Genomic DNA, 18,611 nt, shown 5'->3' on the forward strand with positions numbered 1-18,611 from the left:
GCTCCAGCTTGAACTCGCTCTTCTCCTTCTCCAGCTTCTGCTTCACCCGCTGCAGGTTGTCGATCTGCTCGCCCAGCTCGGCCACGCTGTCGGCGTGCTTCTTGCGCAGGGCCGCGGCAGTGGCCTCGTGCTGCAGCGTGGCCTCCTCCAGGTCCCGCCGCATCTTCTGGAACTCGGCCTCGCGCTTCTTGTTCATCTCGATCTGCACGGACGTGGCCCCGCCCGCCTCTTCCAGCCGCTCGCTGATCTCCTCCAGCTCCCGGGACAGGTCGGAGCGCAGCTTCTCCACCTTAGCCCTGGCGGTGCGCTCGGCCTCCAGCTCCTCCTCCAGCTCCTCGATGCGCGCCTGGATCAGACACAAAGGGCTCAGACCCACCGCCTGGAGCCCTCCACTGGAATTCCCCCGGCTCTGAAAGGCTACCAGGAACTTAGGTCCCTCTCAAGCAGTGGTTCTCAACTAGGGGCAATTTTGTGCCCCAGGGAATGGTTGGCAATGTCTGATTGTCGTGTCTTGGTGGGGCTTGCTACTGGCATCTAGAGGGTAGAGGCCAGGGATGCTGCTAAACATCCTATAATGCATAGGCCATCAATAGGAATTTGGTTGAAGCTCCCGAGGGCATCTCAGACCCAGTGTGAACATCTGCAGCCCCAAATCCTGAGAACCTGTGTTTGAAGGGGGATCCTGGGGTCCTGTGAGATCAAGAAGTTCAGGGTCCCCAGATTCACTAGGCTCTGTTCCGCTATCCATAACACAGGAAAGTGAGTGCTTGTATTTTACAAATATTTGTGACAATATACCTCGAAACAATCAAATACCTTTGCAATTCTCCAAGTTAATCACAAAGTCCAATCAACCATATTCCTTGCTCTCCCAGGCTTGCTGTGTTTATGCCCAGGGTTGGGTTTCAACATGATTTCTCCCTTCCAGGCCAGGAAAGTGCTAGCAGGGTACTCTCCTCTTCACCTCATCTCCTCATCCTCTTCAAGTTCCCTTAACTCACTTTTCGGGCCTTAGCCTTGGTCTTGACTAAATTGGGAGACTATCCTATCTACCATTTTGATCTGTTGTCTGGCTAGCCAGGAGCAAAACGGGGGTTCAGTGGAAATCCCTTCACCTCGGATTATGGACAGCTTTAATGGACTGTTCATGGATGGGTCCTACGAGCAGCAGAGAGGACCACTGTGCCTCTGCTCCCAGGATGGAGAAGGTGGGACTTCTGAGCAAGATCTTGGGGATGAAGGAGGAGCCATAGCCTATTGCCAAGACCTGATGAGATTAACAGGACTGTTATTCTGTGTCCAAGAGGCCAAAGAAGTTGCCCAGACCTAGGGTGGAAGAACCTGAAGATGGCCCGATATTCTAGCTAAAACCCAGAAGGGGCATCCAAGAAGATGGGAGGGCAAATTACTAATGAAGGCGGGCCAGTCCCTGTGCAGCCCCGGAGGAGTGGAATTGTGTTCATACACTACTTGCAGCCTGGGCTATGGGCCTCAAGTGCAGAGGGGAGACTACTTCTTTCTACCAGCCACAGTCTGCCCGAAAGTGAGAGGACAAGGTCTTGCCCCAGTAGCCGAGTTCCTGTTGCCCTTGGGGTCACTATGTCCAGACCTGGCCATGTAGCTTCTGTAGCTCTAAAATGGGGATGGCAGTGGACTTCCAGGGCTCTTCTGACAAACCCAATACTAAAAGCACATTAAGGTTTGAGGTTCACTAAAGCTAAGGGAGACTATGGCTGTTCACTTCATCCTGAGCTGCAGAGGAATGAGAAGGCCATTGAGAAGACAAAATAATACCTCCGTAGGCTAGTGGCTGGCTGACTTCTCTAAATTGGGCTATATTAATATGATGCTTGTATAGAATTTCCTAGTTGACAAAGTGGTTTCAAATACATTATCCCCTCTGGTCCTGTGTGGTAGGTATTGTCAGTCTCATTTTACAGGTGAGAAGAGAATCTGAGGATCAGGGAGGGTAAGTGACTTGCTCAAGGTTGTTGGAATTGGCTCTTATCATGAGTGCCCTATGGGGACTCAGCCTGGGTTAGTGGCTGGGGTTAGTACCGGGAAGAATATGAACAGAGCAGCTCACAGGAAGGTGCTCCTTGAAGCTTTTTTTTTTTTTCACCCCGCGTTCAGAGGGCAGAACTACCAGAGGAAGGATTAGAGGAGAATAGAGCTCTATCATTTGTCTTAGAGTAGAAAGTCCCTGAGGCAGAGCAGATCTCAGAAGGAGAAGCCCTTTAGTAGGTACGAATCCCCCTTCTCAAACAGTTTTGCTAACGTAATGTATTCTTGCTCTGTGGGCGAAGGCTAGCGTTCCTGAGCGCCTGTAACTCAGGGATGGTTGGGTCTATGAGGCTGCCTGGAGTTCCAGATATTGTGTAGAACCCTAAGCAGCTGCTGCAGCCTCAGTTACCTCAGGGCTATTGAGCTCCCACTTTCATGCACTGGGAAAAAAAGTCACCTGGTTTTCCTTCAGTTTCTTCTGTAGCTGAAGGGCCAGTGCCTGCTCATCCTCAATCTTACTGTTCTGCTGATTAATGTCAAACTCCTTCCTGCAGGAGAAGGGTGGGGGCGGGGGGGTGACAGGTAGCCTTCCTTCCTCTGGGGCTCATTCTCTTCTTGGCCTTAGTATGCCAGAATCGGCACCTCCCCCTCCCCTTGCCAGCCCAGAGAGTGGAGGAAGAGGGCTGTGATTGACCTCATTCCCAGTGTGCCCAAGGCAACTGTGGCCAGTGGAAGCGCAGCACCCTGCACTCTATCTACCAGGCCAGACACCTCCATTAGCCCCTCCTGGCCACCACAGTCTCCTACTTCTTAAGCTTTTCTTCCAGCTGCAGTTTATCATTTTCCAGGTCCATGATGCTCTCCTGGGTCAGTTTCAGGTCGCCCTCCAGTTTCCGCTTTGCTCGCTCCAGGTCCATGCGCACCTTCTTCTCTTGCTCTAGGGATCCCTCCAGCTAATGGAGAGAAGAAAATAAGCAAAGTGTGGAAAATTTGAAATCCATAGTGTAGGCTCTTTTGCCTCCTTCTAAACTTGAAGTCCAGTGGGATTGGAAGTCAAACCAGTAGAGAAATCCTGCAAGCACAAAGGATTCAGAGACCTACTCTAGTGAGGAATTACAGGGAGCAAAAAACTTCAAGGGCCGTAGAAGTTAATTCTAGGGATCAGGACTTTCTGGGCCATTGGTGTTGCCTGCAAAATCTTGCTCTGAGAGCAGGAGCATGGTTCTTACTACTCACGTCATCCACCTGCTGCTCCAGCTTGACCTTAGACTTAGACAGGCTGTTGACCTTGTCTTCCTCAACCTGAAGGTCATCCAGGGCCTGCTGATGGGCCTCTTGTAGAGCTTTCTTCTCCTTGGTCAGCTTAGCGATGATCTCATCCAGCCCAGCCATCTCCTCTGTTAGGTTCTTCACCTGCCGACCAAAAACCCATCCCCTTTAGGGTCAAAGATCACCAGCCTGGAGACATCTATGGGGACCTCCATGCCAAGGACCAGGGCCACACTCTAGTCTGGGAGTCTTGAGGAGACCTGGGCTGAAGCAAGAGGGAGCTGCCCTCACCTTGTTCTCTGTTGCATGCTTCTCCTTCTCCACCTTGGCCAGTGTCAGCTCCAGGTCATCGATGTCCTTCTTGAGCTCTGAGCACTCGTCTTCCAGCTTGCGCTTCTTGGCAGTGAGCTCCGCGTTCATCTCCTCCTCGTCCTCCAGCCTCTCATTCATCTCCTTTACTTTGGCCTCCAGCTGAATCTTGTTTTTGATCAGCTGGTCGCAGCGCTCCTCAGCATCATTGAGGTTGTCTTGTTCCTGGGAGAAGAGAACAGGGAGGAAGCTGATGGTTAAAGAGAGGAGACCTAGGGTCTTAAAAAGAGCTGGCACTCCTAGACTCCTAGCCCCTGGTTGTGAGATGGGCTATAATCTAGGAGAGGGGAGGAGAGGGCTGAAGAGATAATCATGTGGCCTCACCGCCTGCACTTGGAGCTGCAGGTCATTCTTCTCCTGCAGCAGGGACACCATCTTCTCCTCCAGCTCCTTGCGGCGAGCCTCAGACTTCTCCAGCGTCTCTTTGATGCGCCCGAACTCTTCCTTCATGGTGGCCATCTCCTTCTCCGTCTCTGCGCTCTTCAGCAGCGGCTTGATCTTGAAGTAGAGCTTCATCCAGGGCCAATTCTTGACCCCCATGAAGGCACGAATGTTCCACTGGATTACCAGCAGGGCATCCCTGGCAAGGAAACGTGGAGGCAGGGTGGGGCACTATAAAAGAGAGCTTCCCAATCATGGGCCCTACTAAGCAAGTTCGTAGGCATGTAGACTTCCTTCTTGTGCACACCCACCTCCAACATCACTACATTGAACATGGAGTTGCTTGATAAATATTTATTAATCAATTTGATGAAAGGGCAGTTTATATCCTCCCAGCTGGGATATTAGTGGTAATGGAAACTACCACTTATAGAATGTCTACTCTGTTCAGTTTTTCTATTCTCATAAGAACTTCAAATATGTTAAAAATTATGTGGGGGTTTACATATAAGAATGTCTATAATAAGTATGTAAGTTATGCAGCATGAAAGCAAAATGACTATCCATGAACCTACCGCCCAAACAAGAGCCGAAGTGTTACCAGCCATTGATCTACCTGTGCGTTCCTTCCTACACCCCTGTTACCCCGCCAGGAGCAGCCACCACTCTGAATCTTATTTTTCCTTTCCCTGCTTTTTCAAAAATTACTTTAACCACATATGAATGTATCTTTATTTTAATTTTATTTTATTTATTTTGAGATGGAGTTTCACTCTTGTCACCCAGGCTGGAGTGCAATGGCATAATCTCAGCTCACTGCAACCTCCGCCACCCAGGTTCAAGAGATTCTCCTGCCTCAGCTCCTGAGTAGCTGGAATTACAGGTGCCTGCCACCATGCCCAGCTAATTTTTGTAATTTTGGTAGAGATGGGGTTTCACCATGTTGGCCAGGCTGGTCTCCAACTCCTGACCTCAGGTGATCCATCTGCCTTAGCCTCCCAAAGTGGGCATAAGCCACTGTGCCCAGCCATATGTATGTATCTTTAAACAATGAATGGCTGGTTTTGATTATTTATGAGCTTTATAAAAATTACATTATACTGTATGTATCCTTCCAAGATTTGCCTTTGTTTACTAACAATATGCTTTAATGTTCAAACATATTGTATCATGTAGTTGGAGTTCACTTCTTTTCACTGTTTTATAATGTTCCACTGAATGACTGTAATACTATTTACCCATTCCCCTGTGGATGGAAATTCAAGTTGTTTTAAGATCTTTGCTGTTATGACCAATGCTGCTAAAAGATTATTTTTCATGTCATGGTGTACATGTATAAGAGTTTCTCTGTAGGAATGTACCCAGGAGTGGAATGGAGAAGTATGCAGCTGTTCAACTTTTTTTTTTTTTTTTTTTTTTAAGATGGAGTCTTGCTCTGTCACCCAGGCTAGAGTGCAGTGGCTCGATCTCGGCTCACTGCAAGCTCTGCCTCCCGGGTTCATGCCATTCTCCTGCCTCAGCCTCCCAAGTAGCTGGGACTACAGGCGCCTGCCACCACGCCTGGCTAATTTTTTGTATTTTTTTAGTAGAGATGGGGTTTCACCATGTCAGCCAGGATGGTTTCGATCTCCTGACCTTGTGATCCGCCTGCCTCGGCCTCCCAAAGTGCTTGGATTACAGGTGTGAGCCACCGTGCCTGGCCTGCAGCTGTTCAACTTTAAAAGATAGTGATAAACTGTTTTCCTAGGAAGTTGCACTAATTTACACATCTGTAAGCAGTGGGTCAGGCTTCTTAATTTTTGTCGGTCTAGTGATTTTTAAAACTTTTTAAAATTATTTTTTCTTTCATTTTATTTTTATCTACTTGTTTCTTTCATTTTTTAAAATTTGTAGGCCATCTGAGCAAGCAAAGTCTAGTGTTTTAAAATGGTATTTCATTGGTGTCTTAATTTGCATTTTCCTATTGATAATTTTTTTTAAAAAAAAAAAAAAAAGAAGAAGAAGAATTTGCAATGAGATTTGAAGTGGTAAAGTAACTTGCCCAGGCCAGCTGGTAGGTCTGAATCCAGGTCTTCTGACCCCACACTAGTTGACATTGCGGATCTGCCTCTACATCTCTAGTGCATGCCACCCTGTTCCTCCTGTCTCACCTGCGTTCCACTATCTTCTTGAACTCAATGCGCATGAGCTGGCCCCGGGCTTGGGCCTGCATACGCGTGATGATGCGGCTCAGTCTCTCATCCCGCATCTCCTCCAGCAGCCCAAGCAGCCCTGCCTTGAAGAATACCTGCAGGCAAGGGGTAGATGCAACAGGCCGCAGCCTCAGAGGGGAGTATCCAGGGTGAAAGAAGAGGGTGGAAGACCCTGGATGAGCTCCCAGGTGACCCATCACCCCATGCCTTCTAGAAGTAAGAGTAAAAATTTGACAAACGACCGGAATGAAGCCTGGGTTTCAGCCCTTGATAAGGTTGATAAGGAAGCCAGAATTAGGGTTCTGCCTCCTAAACTCCTCTCTGCTCCACTCAACATGGCCACCTGCCCTGCAACCACCCAATGGGGCTCTAGACTCACCTTGGTGTGGCCAAACTTGTACTGGTTGTGGTCAATGTCCAGAGAGCTGAGCAGCTTCTCTGTCCCCTTCCTGCTGTCAATGAACTGTCCCTCAGGGATGGCCGCTGGGTTCAGGATGCGATACCTGAGGAGGGAAGTGCCCAGAGTCACCCATGATCTGCAGTGATCTGCTCTGCCCACAGAATTCCAGGGCCACCTGCAGATCCCATTCCCACCAGGGCAGCCTGGCTTCCCCTGTTCTATGAGCTCTGGGGCACCCTCATACCCACCTCTGCCGGAAGTCCCCGTAGAGGATGCGGTTGGGGAAGCCCTTCCTGCAGATGCGGATGCCCTCCAGCACGCCATTGCAGCGCAGCTGGTGCATGACCAGGGGGTTGTCCATCACCCCTGTGTCAGGAGGGAAGGGGAAAGGGTCAGCCTTAGGGTAAAGTGGATGCCAGCTGTCCTTCCCAGACTAAGATCTTCTCCTGGCTCACCTGGAGCCTTCCGCTCATTGGGGATGATGCAACGCACAAAGTGAGGATGGGTGGTCCTCAGGTTGGTCATCAGCTTGTTCAGATTTTCCTGGAGGCAGATGAAGGTGGGGAGTTAGAAGCCACAAGGACCATCCCTTAGGCCCTTAAACCCTGGTCCCCAGACACTCTCCACCAGAATCATCAAAGGGACAGGGGCTGCCACATAATTTATGACGTGAGTTCAGGCTTTTGTGGAATCTACACACCAAAAAACTACTACGTAGCTCTAGCTTCTTTCCTCATCAAACTCAAGCATCAGAATAGGTGGTGCAGCCAGAAGCCTCTGGGCTGGGCTGTTCCACCAGGTGTCCTGGCACCCCTGGGCCCTTCTTACCCGGTGGAGAGCTGACACCGTCTGGAAGGATGAGCCCTTTTTCTTGCCTCCTTTGCTTTTACCACTGTCCCCTAAACAGCGAGAGGAGAAATAATGAACAGGAGCTGGAAAATAGAGGAGCCCTCGGGCAGAGGCAGAGCTCTGCTGCTCGCTTGGTAGCTCTGAGACTTTGGGCAAGGAATTCTCCAAGATTCAGTTTACCATGAGGAAGACAGTAACAACTTCCCAAAGTTGTAAAGAGGATTAGATAAGACCACGCCTGGAGGGCAGCTCACCAGTTCTTGCCCACAGTAGGCACTGACATACATCAGTGCCCTTAGCTCTCCCTCTTCTAGACTTTCCCTTCCTTCTTATATCTTTCCACATTCTAGTTTTCTTCCTCCTCCTCCTCCTCTTCTTCTTCTCCTTCTTCTTCTCCTTCTCCTTCTTCTTCTCTTTTTTTTTGAGACGGAATCTCGCTCTGTCACCCACGCTGGAGTGCAGTGGTGCAATCTTGGCTCACTGCAACCTCCGCCGCCCGAGTTCAAGCAACTCTCCTGCCTCAGCCTCCCAAGTGGCTGGGACTACAGGCATGTGCCACCACGCCAGGCTAATTTTTGTATTTTTAGTAGAGACGGGGTTTCACCATGTTGACCAGACTGGTCTCGAACTCTTGACCTTGTGATCCACCCGCCTCGGCCTCCCAAAGTGCTGGGATTACAGGCGTGAGCCACCACGCCCAGCCTCTACTTTTCTTCTTACACTTTATCCTCTTCATTTCAAGCCACATCCTTTCTCTTCCTTTTCTGAACTGGAGGCTCCTTTGTTCAGTGTCCTCTCAACATTTGTTGAGAACTCCCACATGCATCGTTCCCTGCTGGGCACAGTACAGGGATGCATGTGCCACCCTCACTGACCTCCAGTTACTCCCCATCTTGGGGAAACATGAGACAGCTATATCAACACACATAACACAAAGTGGAGAATGGCAGGTGCTACAGAAGCCCAGCTGGACTGTGGTGAGGTGAGCCAGGAGGTGGCTTGACTCATGGGCTCCCCTGTGCCTGCCTCTGGAGTCATGTGCTTTGAAGCAGCAGGACCCTGGCCCTTTGTGCCTTCAGAAGTCCCCTGGCCCAGTGCAGGGGCTGCCTGCTTACCGGTATCGGCAGATGCGTAGGAGGAGAAGAGAGTGGCCATGAGCTTGAGGGAGGACTTCTGGTACAGGGCCACAACAGTCTCATTGAGAGGATCCTTGTTTTTTTCCAGCCATCCCAGGATGTTGTAGTCCACAGTGCCGGCGTAGTGGATCAGGGAGAAGTGGGCTTCCTGCTTCCCCTTGATGTTGCGTGGCTTCTGGAAATTGTTGGACTTGCCCAGGTGGTTGTCGTACAGCTTGGCCTTGAAGGTCATGTCAGTGGCCTTGGGGAACATGCACTCCTCCTCCAGGATGGACATGATGCCCATGGGCTGAGGGCAGGGTGAAGAGGCAAAGAGAGAATCACTGAGCACACCCCCAGGCTTCCACAGTCCCATACCCTAACAGGAAAAGGACTCTGGAGCCAGTAGTACTGGCCTGCTGAAGGGGTGCTGTGCTGGTACCTCTTACCCTAAAACAGGAAGCCAATATTCCTGGAATTAAAAGAGCCCCTTCCTGCCACTTTCTGCCCAGTGGGTCCAACAAAGAGTCATGCACTCCTAATCACCCCCCGCAAGGCCCACAGTGCCTCACAGCACAGCCCCTTCTCTCTGACAGCTCACTGCCCCAGAGGCAGGAGGGCAGGGACAGATGTGTGTCAAAGGCACCGGGCCAGGCTCTGTCTGTATGACATCAGTAGCAATTCTTCAAAGGTTAGATAGAAGGATCCAGGTTCTTCACCACACTCTGCACTTCCAAAAACGTGGTGGTTCTTGACTTTTCTTGGGGCAGGAATCCTTTTAAGAATTTGTTTAAGCTAAAGACTGTCTCTCCAGAAAAACGCATGTACACACACACACGTACACACACACACATGCACAAGCACACACATGTATGTATGAATGTACACGTGCTTTTTTCCACACACAGTTTTATGGGATTCTGAGGGCTCTGAAACATGAGAACTCTGGTTAAGAATCTAGATAATGACCCAAAGTGTGTGGGGAAGCTCCCATTTTCTGAAGGCTGTGGCTGGGCTGGGTGTGGGTCAGACACTCCGGGCTCTGGCCTGTGCTGACAAAGAGCAGAGGTTCCCTGAGAGCAAGTCAGCCCCGGCCTATGAGGCCTCCCACCTGCGGCCTTGTCTCTTCTGAGGAATGCCCATAGGCAAGAGGGCTGGAGACTGGCTTATTTCTCAACCAACAGGAAGGTGGTGGGAGGCCAAACATCTCTAATTTCAGCCTAGGATCTTTCCATGAATGATGCTTCTCATGGGCGGTCAGAAGGGCCAGGGGCCTCTCCTTCACTACATCTCACTCTTAAGACACTGAGGGGACCACCACAAAGGGGCATAAAGTGCAAGGTCCTGGGAAAGGAAGAGTGGGGGGATCATCCTGTTCATGCCCATGACTTCATAGTGGGGAGAAGCTGGGCCTAGAGAAAGGCCTGGGATTCTTGGGACTCTAGTTTCTTGGGTGTAGAAGGGACTCGGCCACCACTATGTCTGGATGGCAGAGGAGGGGACATAGGTGGTGAGGCCAAGGAGGCACCTTCTCGATGAGGTCAATGCAGGCCTGCAGGTCCATGCCAAAGTCAATGAATGTCCACTCGATGCCCTCCTTCTTGTACTCCTCCTGCTCCAGCACGAACATGTGGTGGTTGAAGAACTGCTGCAGCTTCTCGTTGGTGAAGTTGATGCAGAGCTGCTCAAAGCTGTTGAACTGCAGGGGGCATGAGGGGTGGGAGTAGTCAGGAAGTGGGTGTGAGTAGCCATTGGGGCTGTGCCCGTGCACTGTGCCCAAGCCCAGCAGGGCGCGGCTGGTGCCCTCCATGTCAGGGCAGTGAAGGAGGGCTTCCCCTGAAGATAGGGACAATGACTGCCTCTGTCACCACACAGTCCCCACTGCCTTCCCATGTCTGGTCCACAGCTGGCTCTCAGCAAATGGCTGTTGAATGTAGGAGCGAGCGAGTGATTGTTCTCCCACTCCCAGGGGTCCCTGACTCACGTCGAAGATCTCGAAGCCAGCGATGTCCAGGACTCCTATGAAGTACTGGCGTGGCTGCTTGGTCTCCAGGGTGGCGTTGATGCGCGTCACCATCCAGTTGAACATCTTCTCATACACTGCCTTGGCCAGAGCCCCGATGGAGTAGTACACCTGCTGCACGCTCTGCCCCTTGGTGACGTACTCGTTGCCCACTTTCACCCGAGGGTGGCACAGCCCCTTGAGCAGGTCAGCTGAGTTCAGCCCCATGAGGTAGGCCGACTTGTCGGCATCTGGTTGAGAGGGAAAGGATAAGTGAGCACTTCCTTTTTCTCTGTCACCCAGGCTAAGCGCAGTACGATTCGGCTCACTCCTTCACCTCCTGGTTCAAAGTGTTCCCCTGCCTCAGCCTCCAAGCATCACCATGCCAGGCTAAATTTGTATTTCTACTAGAGACAGGGTTTCACCATGTTGCCCAGGCTGGTCTCAAACTCCTTACCTCAAGTGATCCACCGCCTTGGCCTCCCAAAGTGCTGGGATTATAGGCGTGAGCCACTGTACCTGGCCTGAGTGAGCACTTTCGGGGAGTGAGCCTCCTTCCCTGTCCTGGGGCCAAGACTTTAGGAAGCATCAGGTCCAATTTCTTCTCCTTAAAGAGGAAGAAATCAAGGCCTGGAAGAGCACAGGGCTTGCCTTGGTTACTCAACCAACGTGTGCCTGAGTCAGGCTGGAGCCCAGGCCCCCTTATCCGGCCCATGGCCTCTTGCCACAACTGGCTCTTCTCAGCTCTGTCTCTACATCTGTGGCATCTCTGGGCCAGGTCTTTCACAAGCACCGCTGTGGGCATATCCCTACCTTCACCACGTCCCTCCCCTCTCCAGGGCAAGTGTGTGGCTGAGGGGCTAGATGTCCTCTGCTCCCTGTCTCCTTCATTCTCTACCCCAATGTCTAGCCCTGGACTGGCCATGCTGTCTTCTCCATCCACATGTTACCCAATCTGACTGGCTGGGAGACCAAGACCCCCAAGAGTATATCAGACAGCACCACGCTCCTACCCCCAGCCATCCAAATGTGCCACCCAACATGGGGATTTCTCTATTTAGAGGAGGGGTTATTTGGTGTAATTTCAAGAATGTTGTAATAACTGTTGGTGTGTTATCATGAACCCCAGCTTGACACTTTGATCTGGGCAGACTTGGAGAAGGGTCCCTAAAGGTAGGGAGGAATGTTCTTGGGCACCTGTCTAGCACTGTTTGCACCTTCACATTTTCTCAAAGGACCTCACAGTAGCCACCAGAGGAATGAGGAAAGATTGTTGATCCATTTCACTGAGGAGGAAAGTGACACACCAATGCCCTGGGCTGTGTCCTGACCCCTGGCCCGCTGCCTCCCAAATAGAACATGGTATGAGCCCACGAGGGGCTTACCCAAGGGCTGGGCAGGCAAAGGCCCTGCATTAGTGATGGTGATGTGCAGAGCTCAGGGGCTGTGCTTCCTGGGGCTAGGCGAGTCTCGGGCACAGGAGGAAAATTCCCCACCTCAGTTCTGGTGAGTGCAGCTGGGGTTGAGGAGTTGGGATTATGGTGGACTCTCTGTCTGCCCACCTCTCCCACGTCCCTGTCCCCCACCGTCCCTCAACTCACCCCGCTGCCCCAAAAGCCTCAGATTCTCTGGGATCTGAGTCCCCCAGAGAGCCTGGTCGGCACCTCAGGCCTTCCCAGCGCTGCCTGCCTGCCCCTCCCACCTTCAGTGCCGTCTGGCTCTGCCTGCTCTTCCCGCTGCTTCTGCTTGAACTTCATGTTCCCGTAGTGCATGATGGCTCCCGTCAGCTTGTAGACGCCAGCTTTCTCCTCTGAAGTGAAGCCCAGCACGTCAAAGGCACTCTGGGACAGAGCGAGAGACAAAGAGGGGGGTTGGAGCGGTGGCCCCGGGAGCTCCTGGGGTCCCTAGAATGGTCGCAGCAGCCCCCTCACTCACATCGGTGGCCATGAGCTCCTCGGAGTCATCAATGGAGGCCACGGACACCTCTCCCTGAGACACGAAGGCATAGTCGTAGGGGTTGTTGGTGACCAGCAGCATGTCTGCACCAGGCAAGGGGTGAGGCAGGGGCAAGGGGGCAGGCGGAGGCCAGGGAAGGGGCAGGGAGAGTTGGGAAAGGGAGGGAGGGGCAGGGAGGGGTAAGGGACGGGGAGAATGGAGGAGGGGAGGACAGGGAGCAGGGAGAGAAGAGCAGTCAGCAAGGACCAAGGAGTGAACCCAGAGGAAGTGAAAGGGTAGAAGAAGGGCCCTGGCAGGGGCTCCAATAACAAGGAGGAGGGAGGGTGGCAGGGGAGGGACACATGGGAGATGGGGAAGCAAATAAAGAGGAGAAGGCAACGACAAGCCGAGGCAGGAGTGGAGAGAAGGGCGGAGAAGGAGTGAGGTGTGTGACTGCACAGGGAGGCGAGAGGAGATGCAAGTGGTCTTGGGTGGGAAGGGAGCGGAGCCGGCGGAGTGAGCGGAGGGAGGAGGGAAGTGAGCAGCAAGGTGGGGCACAGTGGGGAGCAGGAGGGCCCTGCCCTGCATGCAGGCGTCTTTGGGGAGTGCAGCAGGGACAGCAGTGGGTGGGGGGTGGCAGGCAGGTTCACCCAGCAACTCCGGCTTCTTGTTGGACAGAATCTGGTAGAAGATGTGGTAGTTTCTCTCAGCCTTCAGCTGGAAGATCACCCGGGACTTCTCCAGCAGGTCTGAGGGGGGCGGAGGGGAGGAAGGCAGGTGAGGAAGGAAAGAGAGTGGCGCCAGAAAAAGGTGGCCATGGGGGCAGAGGGCAGGGGGCACCCGCAGCTTGATGAACAGGGCCAGGCGAGAAGATGTGGCTTAAACAAAAAGGATCCTAAAGCCCAGAGGCAAATGCAGACAAAGACAGGAGATGGCAAGAATGATGAGACTGGCTGCCAGGCAGGGAGAGAAGGCAGAGGGGGACCTGGAGGGTGGCGGCCTCCCTGCTGGTACTCACAGGTCTCTATGTCTGCAGAAGCCAGCTTTCCAGTGGCCCCAAAGTGGATCCTAATGAATTTCCCCTGGGGACAAATGGGACAGAGTGAGGGAACTGGCAGGAAGGACAGAGTGAAATCCTGGCCCTCTATTCAGCCCAGAAGCCCTGGATGGTTCTGGAAATGTAAACAACCTCTTTGGGGTCTCAGCTGAGTATAAGTGAAGCCGGGTAGAGGATGCCACCCTCATACACTGTGCAGGGACCTCCTAGTGGAACCTCGGCCCAGAGGGGAATGCATACAGAATGCCCCCCGCTCATAACTCTCATATGATCTCACCTGATCCTCCCAGTAATCTGCAGGGCGGATATTAGTCCCCCTGTTTCACAGGTGAAGGAACTAGGGCTCAGAGAGGTGTAAGGACTTGCTGAGCAAGTGGAAAGTCAGACCTTTGGCTCCAAAGCCTATGCTCTCTTCCCACCAACGGGTGCATGTTGATATCCCAAAGCCAGATACAGTACAATCAACTGGGTGTGGCAAAACAGCACCCTCTTTCTCTTGTCAAGGCTGGATTAGGCTGCTGTGAGTGGTCAAAGGCACTCACAAAGCGGGAGGAGTTATCGTTCCGGACAGTCTTGGCGTTGCCGAAGGCCTCCAGAGCGGGGTTGGCCTGGATGATCTGGTCCTCCAGGGTGCCCTATGAAAGGAGCAGAACTGCATGGGTTCATCCTCCATCCACCTCCAGGCAGTGGTGAGAGGGCAGGGAGGCTGCCCTGGCCCTGAGGAATGGGGGTGGGGGGCTGGGTGAACCGCTGATAAGTCTGCAACTCCGTAGGATCCTACCCAGACCTCAGGGTGAGTGTCTCCTGTCAGGAAGGTCTTCCACACTGGGCTGACCATCAGGAGCCCAGCCCGGTGTGGCTGTCCCCACCACGTCACAGGGAGGGGAGGGTTAGGGGTAACTCAGGTCGGCCTGCCCCCCACCCCTGTTCTGATGAGCCTGTGGCCCCCATGGCACCTTGTTCGCATTGGCATTGTCCTTCTTGCCACGGTCACCTATGGCTGCAATGCTGGCAAAGTACTGGATGACACGCTTGGTGTTCACAGTCTTCCCCGCCCCGGATTCTCCCCTGGGGGCCACAGGGACCAATCAAAACTCAGGATTCCTACTGTTCTCCATACAGGGCTCAGTACCACATGCTCCCCTTCCCAGCCCGGCCATCAGAGCCCAGCACCCAGCAGGATTTGCCTGACATGGTTCATTGCTCTGGCACCCCTCTAATGAGAGCTCAGTGCCCCATGCTCCCTGCAATCCCAGCCTTAAACCTCTCCTCCCAGCTACACCCCAGGCATCAGCCTGTATGCCCCCAGCCCAGTCCCTTCTGTGGGACGATGGCACTCGCTCACGTGATGAGGATGGACTGGTTCTCCCGATCTGGAAGAAAAAACAGGAGAAGCAATGGGGTCAGGGCTGAGGATCTGGGTGGGTGTCTGGGAGGAGGAGCAGAGACCAGGGGCCACCAGTCTCACCTGTCAGCATGTACTGATAGGCGTTGTCGGAGATGGAGAAGATGTGGGGTGGGGCCTCACTCCTCTTCTTGCCCCGGTAGGCAGCCACCACCTCGGCATTGTACACCGGCAGCCACTTGTAGGGGTTGACGGTGACACAGAAGAGGCCCGAGTAGGTCTGGAGCAGGAGACAAAGCTGGGCATGAGGTTGGTGGGGGAGAGCCTGGGACAGGCAGTGGTGGCAGCCAGGCATGTCCCTGTTCACTCCAGCTGGCTCTGCTCCTCCTGCAGCTGACTAGGGGTGGAGGGGGGAAGGGGACTTGGGTCCCTTGGGAGAGTCCCTCCCCGTCTCCTTGGGAGAGCCTCCCTGGCTTATTTTGGCCTCCACGCAGCACAGGAAGTCTCTGCAGTGTGCAGGAGCCACTCACATATATCATCCAGGCCGCGTAGCGCTCCTTGAGATTGAAAAGCACCGCGGGCTCATGCAGGAAGGTCAGCATGGCCATGTCCTCAATCTTGTCGAACTTGGGTGGGTTCTGCTGCAACACCTGGTCCTCCTTGACAGTCACCGTCTGGAGGGGCCGCATAGGCGGGAGGATGAGTGACCACAATCCCTCCGGGACCCTTGCCGGCACTGCCCACTGACTCCTCCCAGGACACAGGGACTTGGCCTTGCTCCCCTTGCTCTGACCAGTGCCCCAGCCCCTACCCCGTATGTCCCCCGGGACACTTTCCCCAGATAATGTCCCTTCCCACTGTATCTCCCATCCTAGAGACTGTCCTAGGGTACCTTTCTCTTGCCAGATCCCCAGACCATCCTGGGGACACCCTGTGCCCATAACCATCACTCTTCAGTCCCTATGTTCCAAGGGTCTTGGGGCAGACCTGGAGATTGGCAGCTCTCAGATCCGTGCATACCGTATGCTGACCCTGAGGCTGTCTCCCACGGGCAGCGCTTTAGGGTATCTGTTGCTCAGGGCAAACCTTCACCCCTGCTGGAAAAGTAGTTCACCCATCTACTCCACACTCCCCATCCATCACTGTTGGTGTGGTTTGATTGGCAGCAGTCAGTTTGCCATGCCCTGATGTCACTGGATCCTGCCAATAGGTATTCCAGCATTTTTTGTAGTGGAGAAACCCGTGGCTCTAAATGACTAAATGATTTGCCTGCACAGTGACTAGTGGGTGGCAGAGCTGGGATCAGACTCAAAAGCCCCAGGGGATTGTGGCCTGTTATTCTACACTTCAATGGGTTGTAACATTCAGTCAACGAGTTCGTGAGACACACAGCCCTGAGCCGCAGCTGGTAACCAGGGGTGATTCTCTTGGCTGGCATGAGCAAACCAGGGACCAGAGGCTTCTGAGTGCCAGTCAAGGAGAGTGCTCAGCTCAAAAGTTTCTGATCTTTGTGTTCATCTGGGTCTAAGAATTACTCTTGATTTGGGTGAATGGAATTTGAGAAAGTGGACCCATGGAGGAAACTGAGGCACAGGGAAGAGGGATACAAGTGCAAGAAGGGGGCATCATTTAATGCTGTGTCTGTGCCCTCTTTATCTACAAGGCCCCTCTTAGGTGAACACTGAGGTCCTTCTCCCTCAGCATCCTCTCTGGTAAGGGGCACAGGGCCCTGGGTGGCACCTGTTGCACCAGCTCAGGTCAATTTGAGAGGGATCAGATTCTGGGCTCCTCAAAGGAGCATGTCCTGGCATCCCCACTGGCCTTGGCTTTTCTCCAGCCCTCTCAGCTCCCCCTGCAAGTGGCTCCACCTCTGCATCTTCTTTCCCGAACCTCCTTCCCTTCTGCCCTGGTGCCATGCCCTGCTCACCTTCCCATTCTCGGTTTCAGCAATGACCTTGCCCCCCTCCCGGGACAAAATCTTGGCTTTGACAAACTCTTCCTTGTCATCGGGCACGAAGCACTCAGTGCGAATGTCAAAGGGCCGGGTCTGGGCCTCTAGACGCTCCTTCTCTGACTTGCGGAGGTACTGGGCCGCTGCCCCGAAGTCAGCCATCTGAGCATCGGTCATCTTGGTGCTTCCCCTGGGTCAGAGACAGGAGGGCTGTGTTACTCCTGAGGGAGCCCAGGTTCCAGCGAGTGGCTTTGTCCTCTGCAACCCCCCTCCCTGCCCCCGCTCCTCTCCTCCACCCTGGGAGAGGCACCTGCTGTTGCACCCTCCCCGACTCAGGGCTCTGCTTCTCCTGCCCTCTGAGGTGATGCTGAAGGACAATCTCTGTAAGGGTTTCCCTGGGGTGGCATTGGCTGGGGTTTGCTAAGGGGTGGCGCTGAGTGCTTGGGACAGCAGACTCCCGGTCCAGCAATCCGGCTCCCAGGAGAAGTGTGCCCCGCTCTCTGCAGAGACAATGGGGGCAGTTCTCACCTGGTTATCCCTTCACGGAGAATCCTGAAGAATCTGGACCGTGGGTGGAGCAAGGAACCACAGAGGTAGAGCCGGGCAGAGAGAAGAACAGATGAGGAGAGTGAAGAACAACAGAGGCAGGCCAACCGGGGATGGAGGCAGCCCCAGAGCGCAGACAGGCAGGACAGACCAGGGAGTCAGAAAGAGAAAGACGCAGAGGCAGAAAAGAAAGGGCGCCGAGTCAGTACGAGTGCGAGGGATGGGGTGTGGAAACAGGGTTAGAGGCAGAGAGTCAGGGAGGTGAGAACACGTGCCAAGAAGGAAGGGCAAGGGAGAGAGACAAAGAAGCATGATTGTCACAAGTGTGGATGAAGACCAAGAGGCAAGATAAAACCAGGATCAAGGGAAGGAAGCCATCCAAAGGAGGAAGAAAGATGGCAAGATGGAGACAACATGTAGGAGACTCAGAATGATGCAGAGAAAGAAATGGAGAGTCAGAGAAGAAAAGAGGTTTCTGGGTTTCCTGTGGAACCTCCTTGTGTCAGGGGGAACTTCCCTGGGTCTGGAGATAGGCAGTTTTAACAGAGCCCTTAGGCCTCCAAATGACCTGCACCCCACTCCTGGTGAAGGAGGTCCCTCACGGTGGGGGCTCTGTGGATGGGCTGCAGGGCATCCCACCCCAAACCTCCTCTTACCTGGGCTGCAGGAGTCTCTGCCTGTCCTCAAAGCTCCAGTTCCTTTATATCCCGTTTCCCCCACCCCCTGTCTAAATTTGGAGTCCTTCCGGAGGGACCCTCCCTCCCACCTCTCTCCCCTCCTGGCTCCTCCTCCTTTGATCCTTTGGCTCTGGAGGTGACAGGAGGACAGCAGGGCCCCCTGATTTGCCCATGAAAGGTCTGCTGCCCCAGCCTCTCTGGCTCCACGGCCTTTTTTTAGTCCTTGGGCACATTCCTCCCCTCCAAAGGGCTGATGAGCAGACAGTGGGAAGACAGGACCTTCTCGCACTGCCTCTCCCACCCCACCACAGCCCTTACCTCAGTTATTTTTAACCTGAAGGGTGAATTGAAAACATGGGTGAGGGTCACCTTCTCCTGCAGGCCAAATGCCTGTCCTCTGCCTCCCAACCATGGGCTTTTCCTCCCTTGTTCCCCAGCCTCTCCTTCCCAGTCTGACCTCCCCCACACAGCCCCAGGCTGGGAGCATCTTTCTGCTCTTAGTACTGGAGCCCCCAGTGC

The 18,611-nt window shown here is 53.5% G+C and overlaps 1 protein-coding gene across 1 annotated transcript in view; it reads right to left on the reverse strand.

Annotated features, from left to right (window-relative positions):
* LOC116484703 (myosin-7) overlaps positions 1-17,046 on the reverse strand; it is a 20,246-nt gene extending 3,200 nt beyond the window's left edge. The window contains exons 1-24 of the mRNA XM_032179573.2: positions 16,846-17,046; positions 15,449-15,592; positions 15,042-15,198; positions 14,919-14,946; positions 14,530-14,641; positions 14,116-14,208; positions 13,535-13,598; positions 13,167-13,265; positions 12,517-12,620; positions 12,284-12,422; positions 10,564-10,832; positions 10,108-10,278; positions 8,580-8,889; positions 7,444-7,514; positions 7,071-7,158; positions 6,864-6,981; positions 6,595-6,718; positions 6,174-6,310; positions 3,967-4,222; positions 3,565-3,807; positions 3,241-3,417; positions 2,812-2,957; positions 2,462-2,552; positions 2-346 (exon numbers count right to left, since the gene is read on the reverse strand). Of these exons, the coding sequence (XP_032035464.1) occupies positions 2-346; positions 2,462-2,552; positions 2,812-2,957; positions 3,241-3,417; positions 3,565-3,807; positions 3,967-4,222; positions 6,174-6,310; positions 6,595-6,718; positions 6,864-6,981; positions 7,071-7,158; positions 7,444-7,514; positions 8,580-8,889; positions 10,108-10,278; positions 10,564-10,832; positions 12,284-12,422; positions 12,517-12,620; positions 13,167-13,265; positions 13,535-13,598; positions 14,116-14,208; positions 14,530-14,641; positions 14,919-14,946; positions 15,042-15,198; positions 15,449-15,592; positions 16,846-17,046 (3,687 nt within the window). The remainder of the gene's footprint in view (position 1; positions 347-2,461; positions 2,553-2,811; positions 2,958-3,240; positions 3,418-3,564; positions 3,808-3,966; positions 4,223-6,173; positions 6,311-6,594; positions 6,719-6,863; positions 6,982-7,070; positions 7,159-7,443; positions 7,515-8,579; positions 8,890-10,107; positions 10,279-10,563; positions 10,833-12,283; positions 12,423-12,516; positions 12,621-13,166; positions 13,266-13,534; positions 13,599-14,115; positions 14,209-14,529; positions 14,642-14,918; positions 14,947-15,041; positions 15,199-15,448; positions 15,593-16,845) is intronic.
* Positions 17,047-18,611: the final 1,565 nt, after the last annotated feature.

Source organism: Hylobates moloch, unplaced genomic scaffold, assembly GCF_009828535.3.
Source record: "Hylobates moloch isolate HMO894 unplaced genomic scaffold, HMol_V3 SCAFFOLD_16, whole genome shotgun sequence".
NCBI lineage: Eukaryota > Metazoa > Chordata > Mammalia > Primates > Hylobatidae > Hylobates > Hylobates moloch.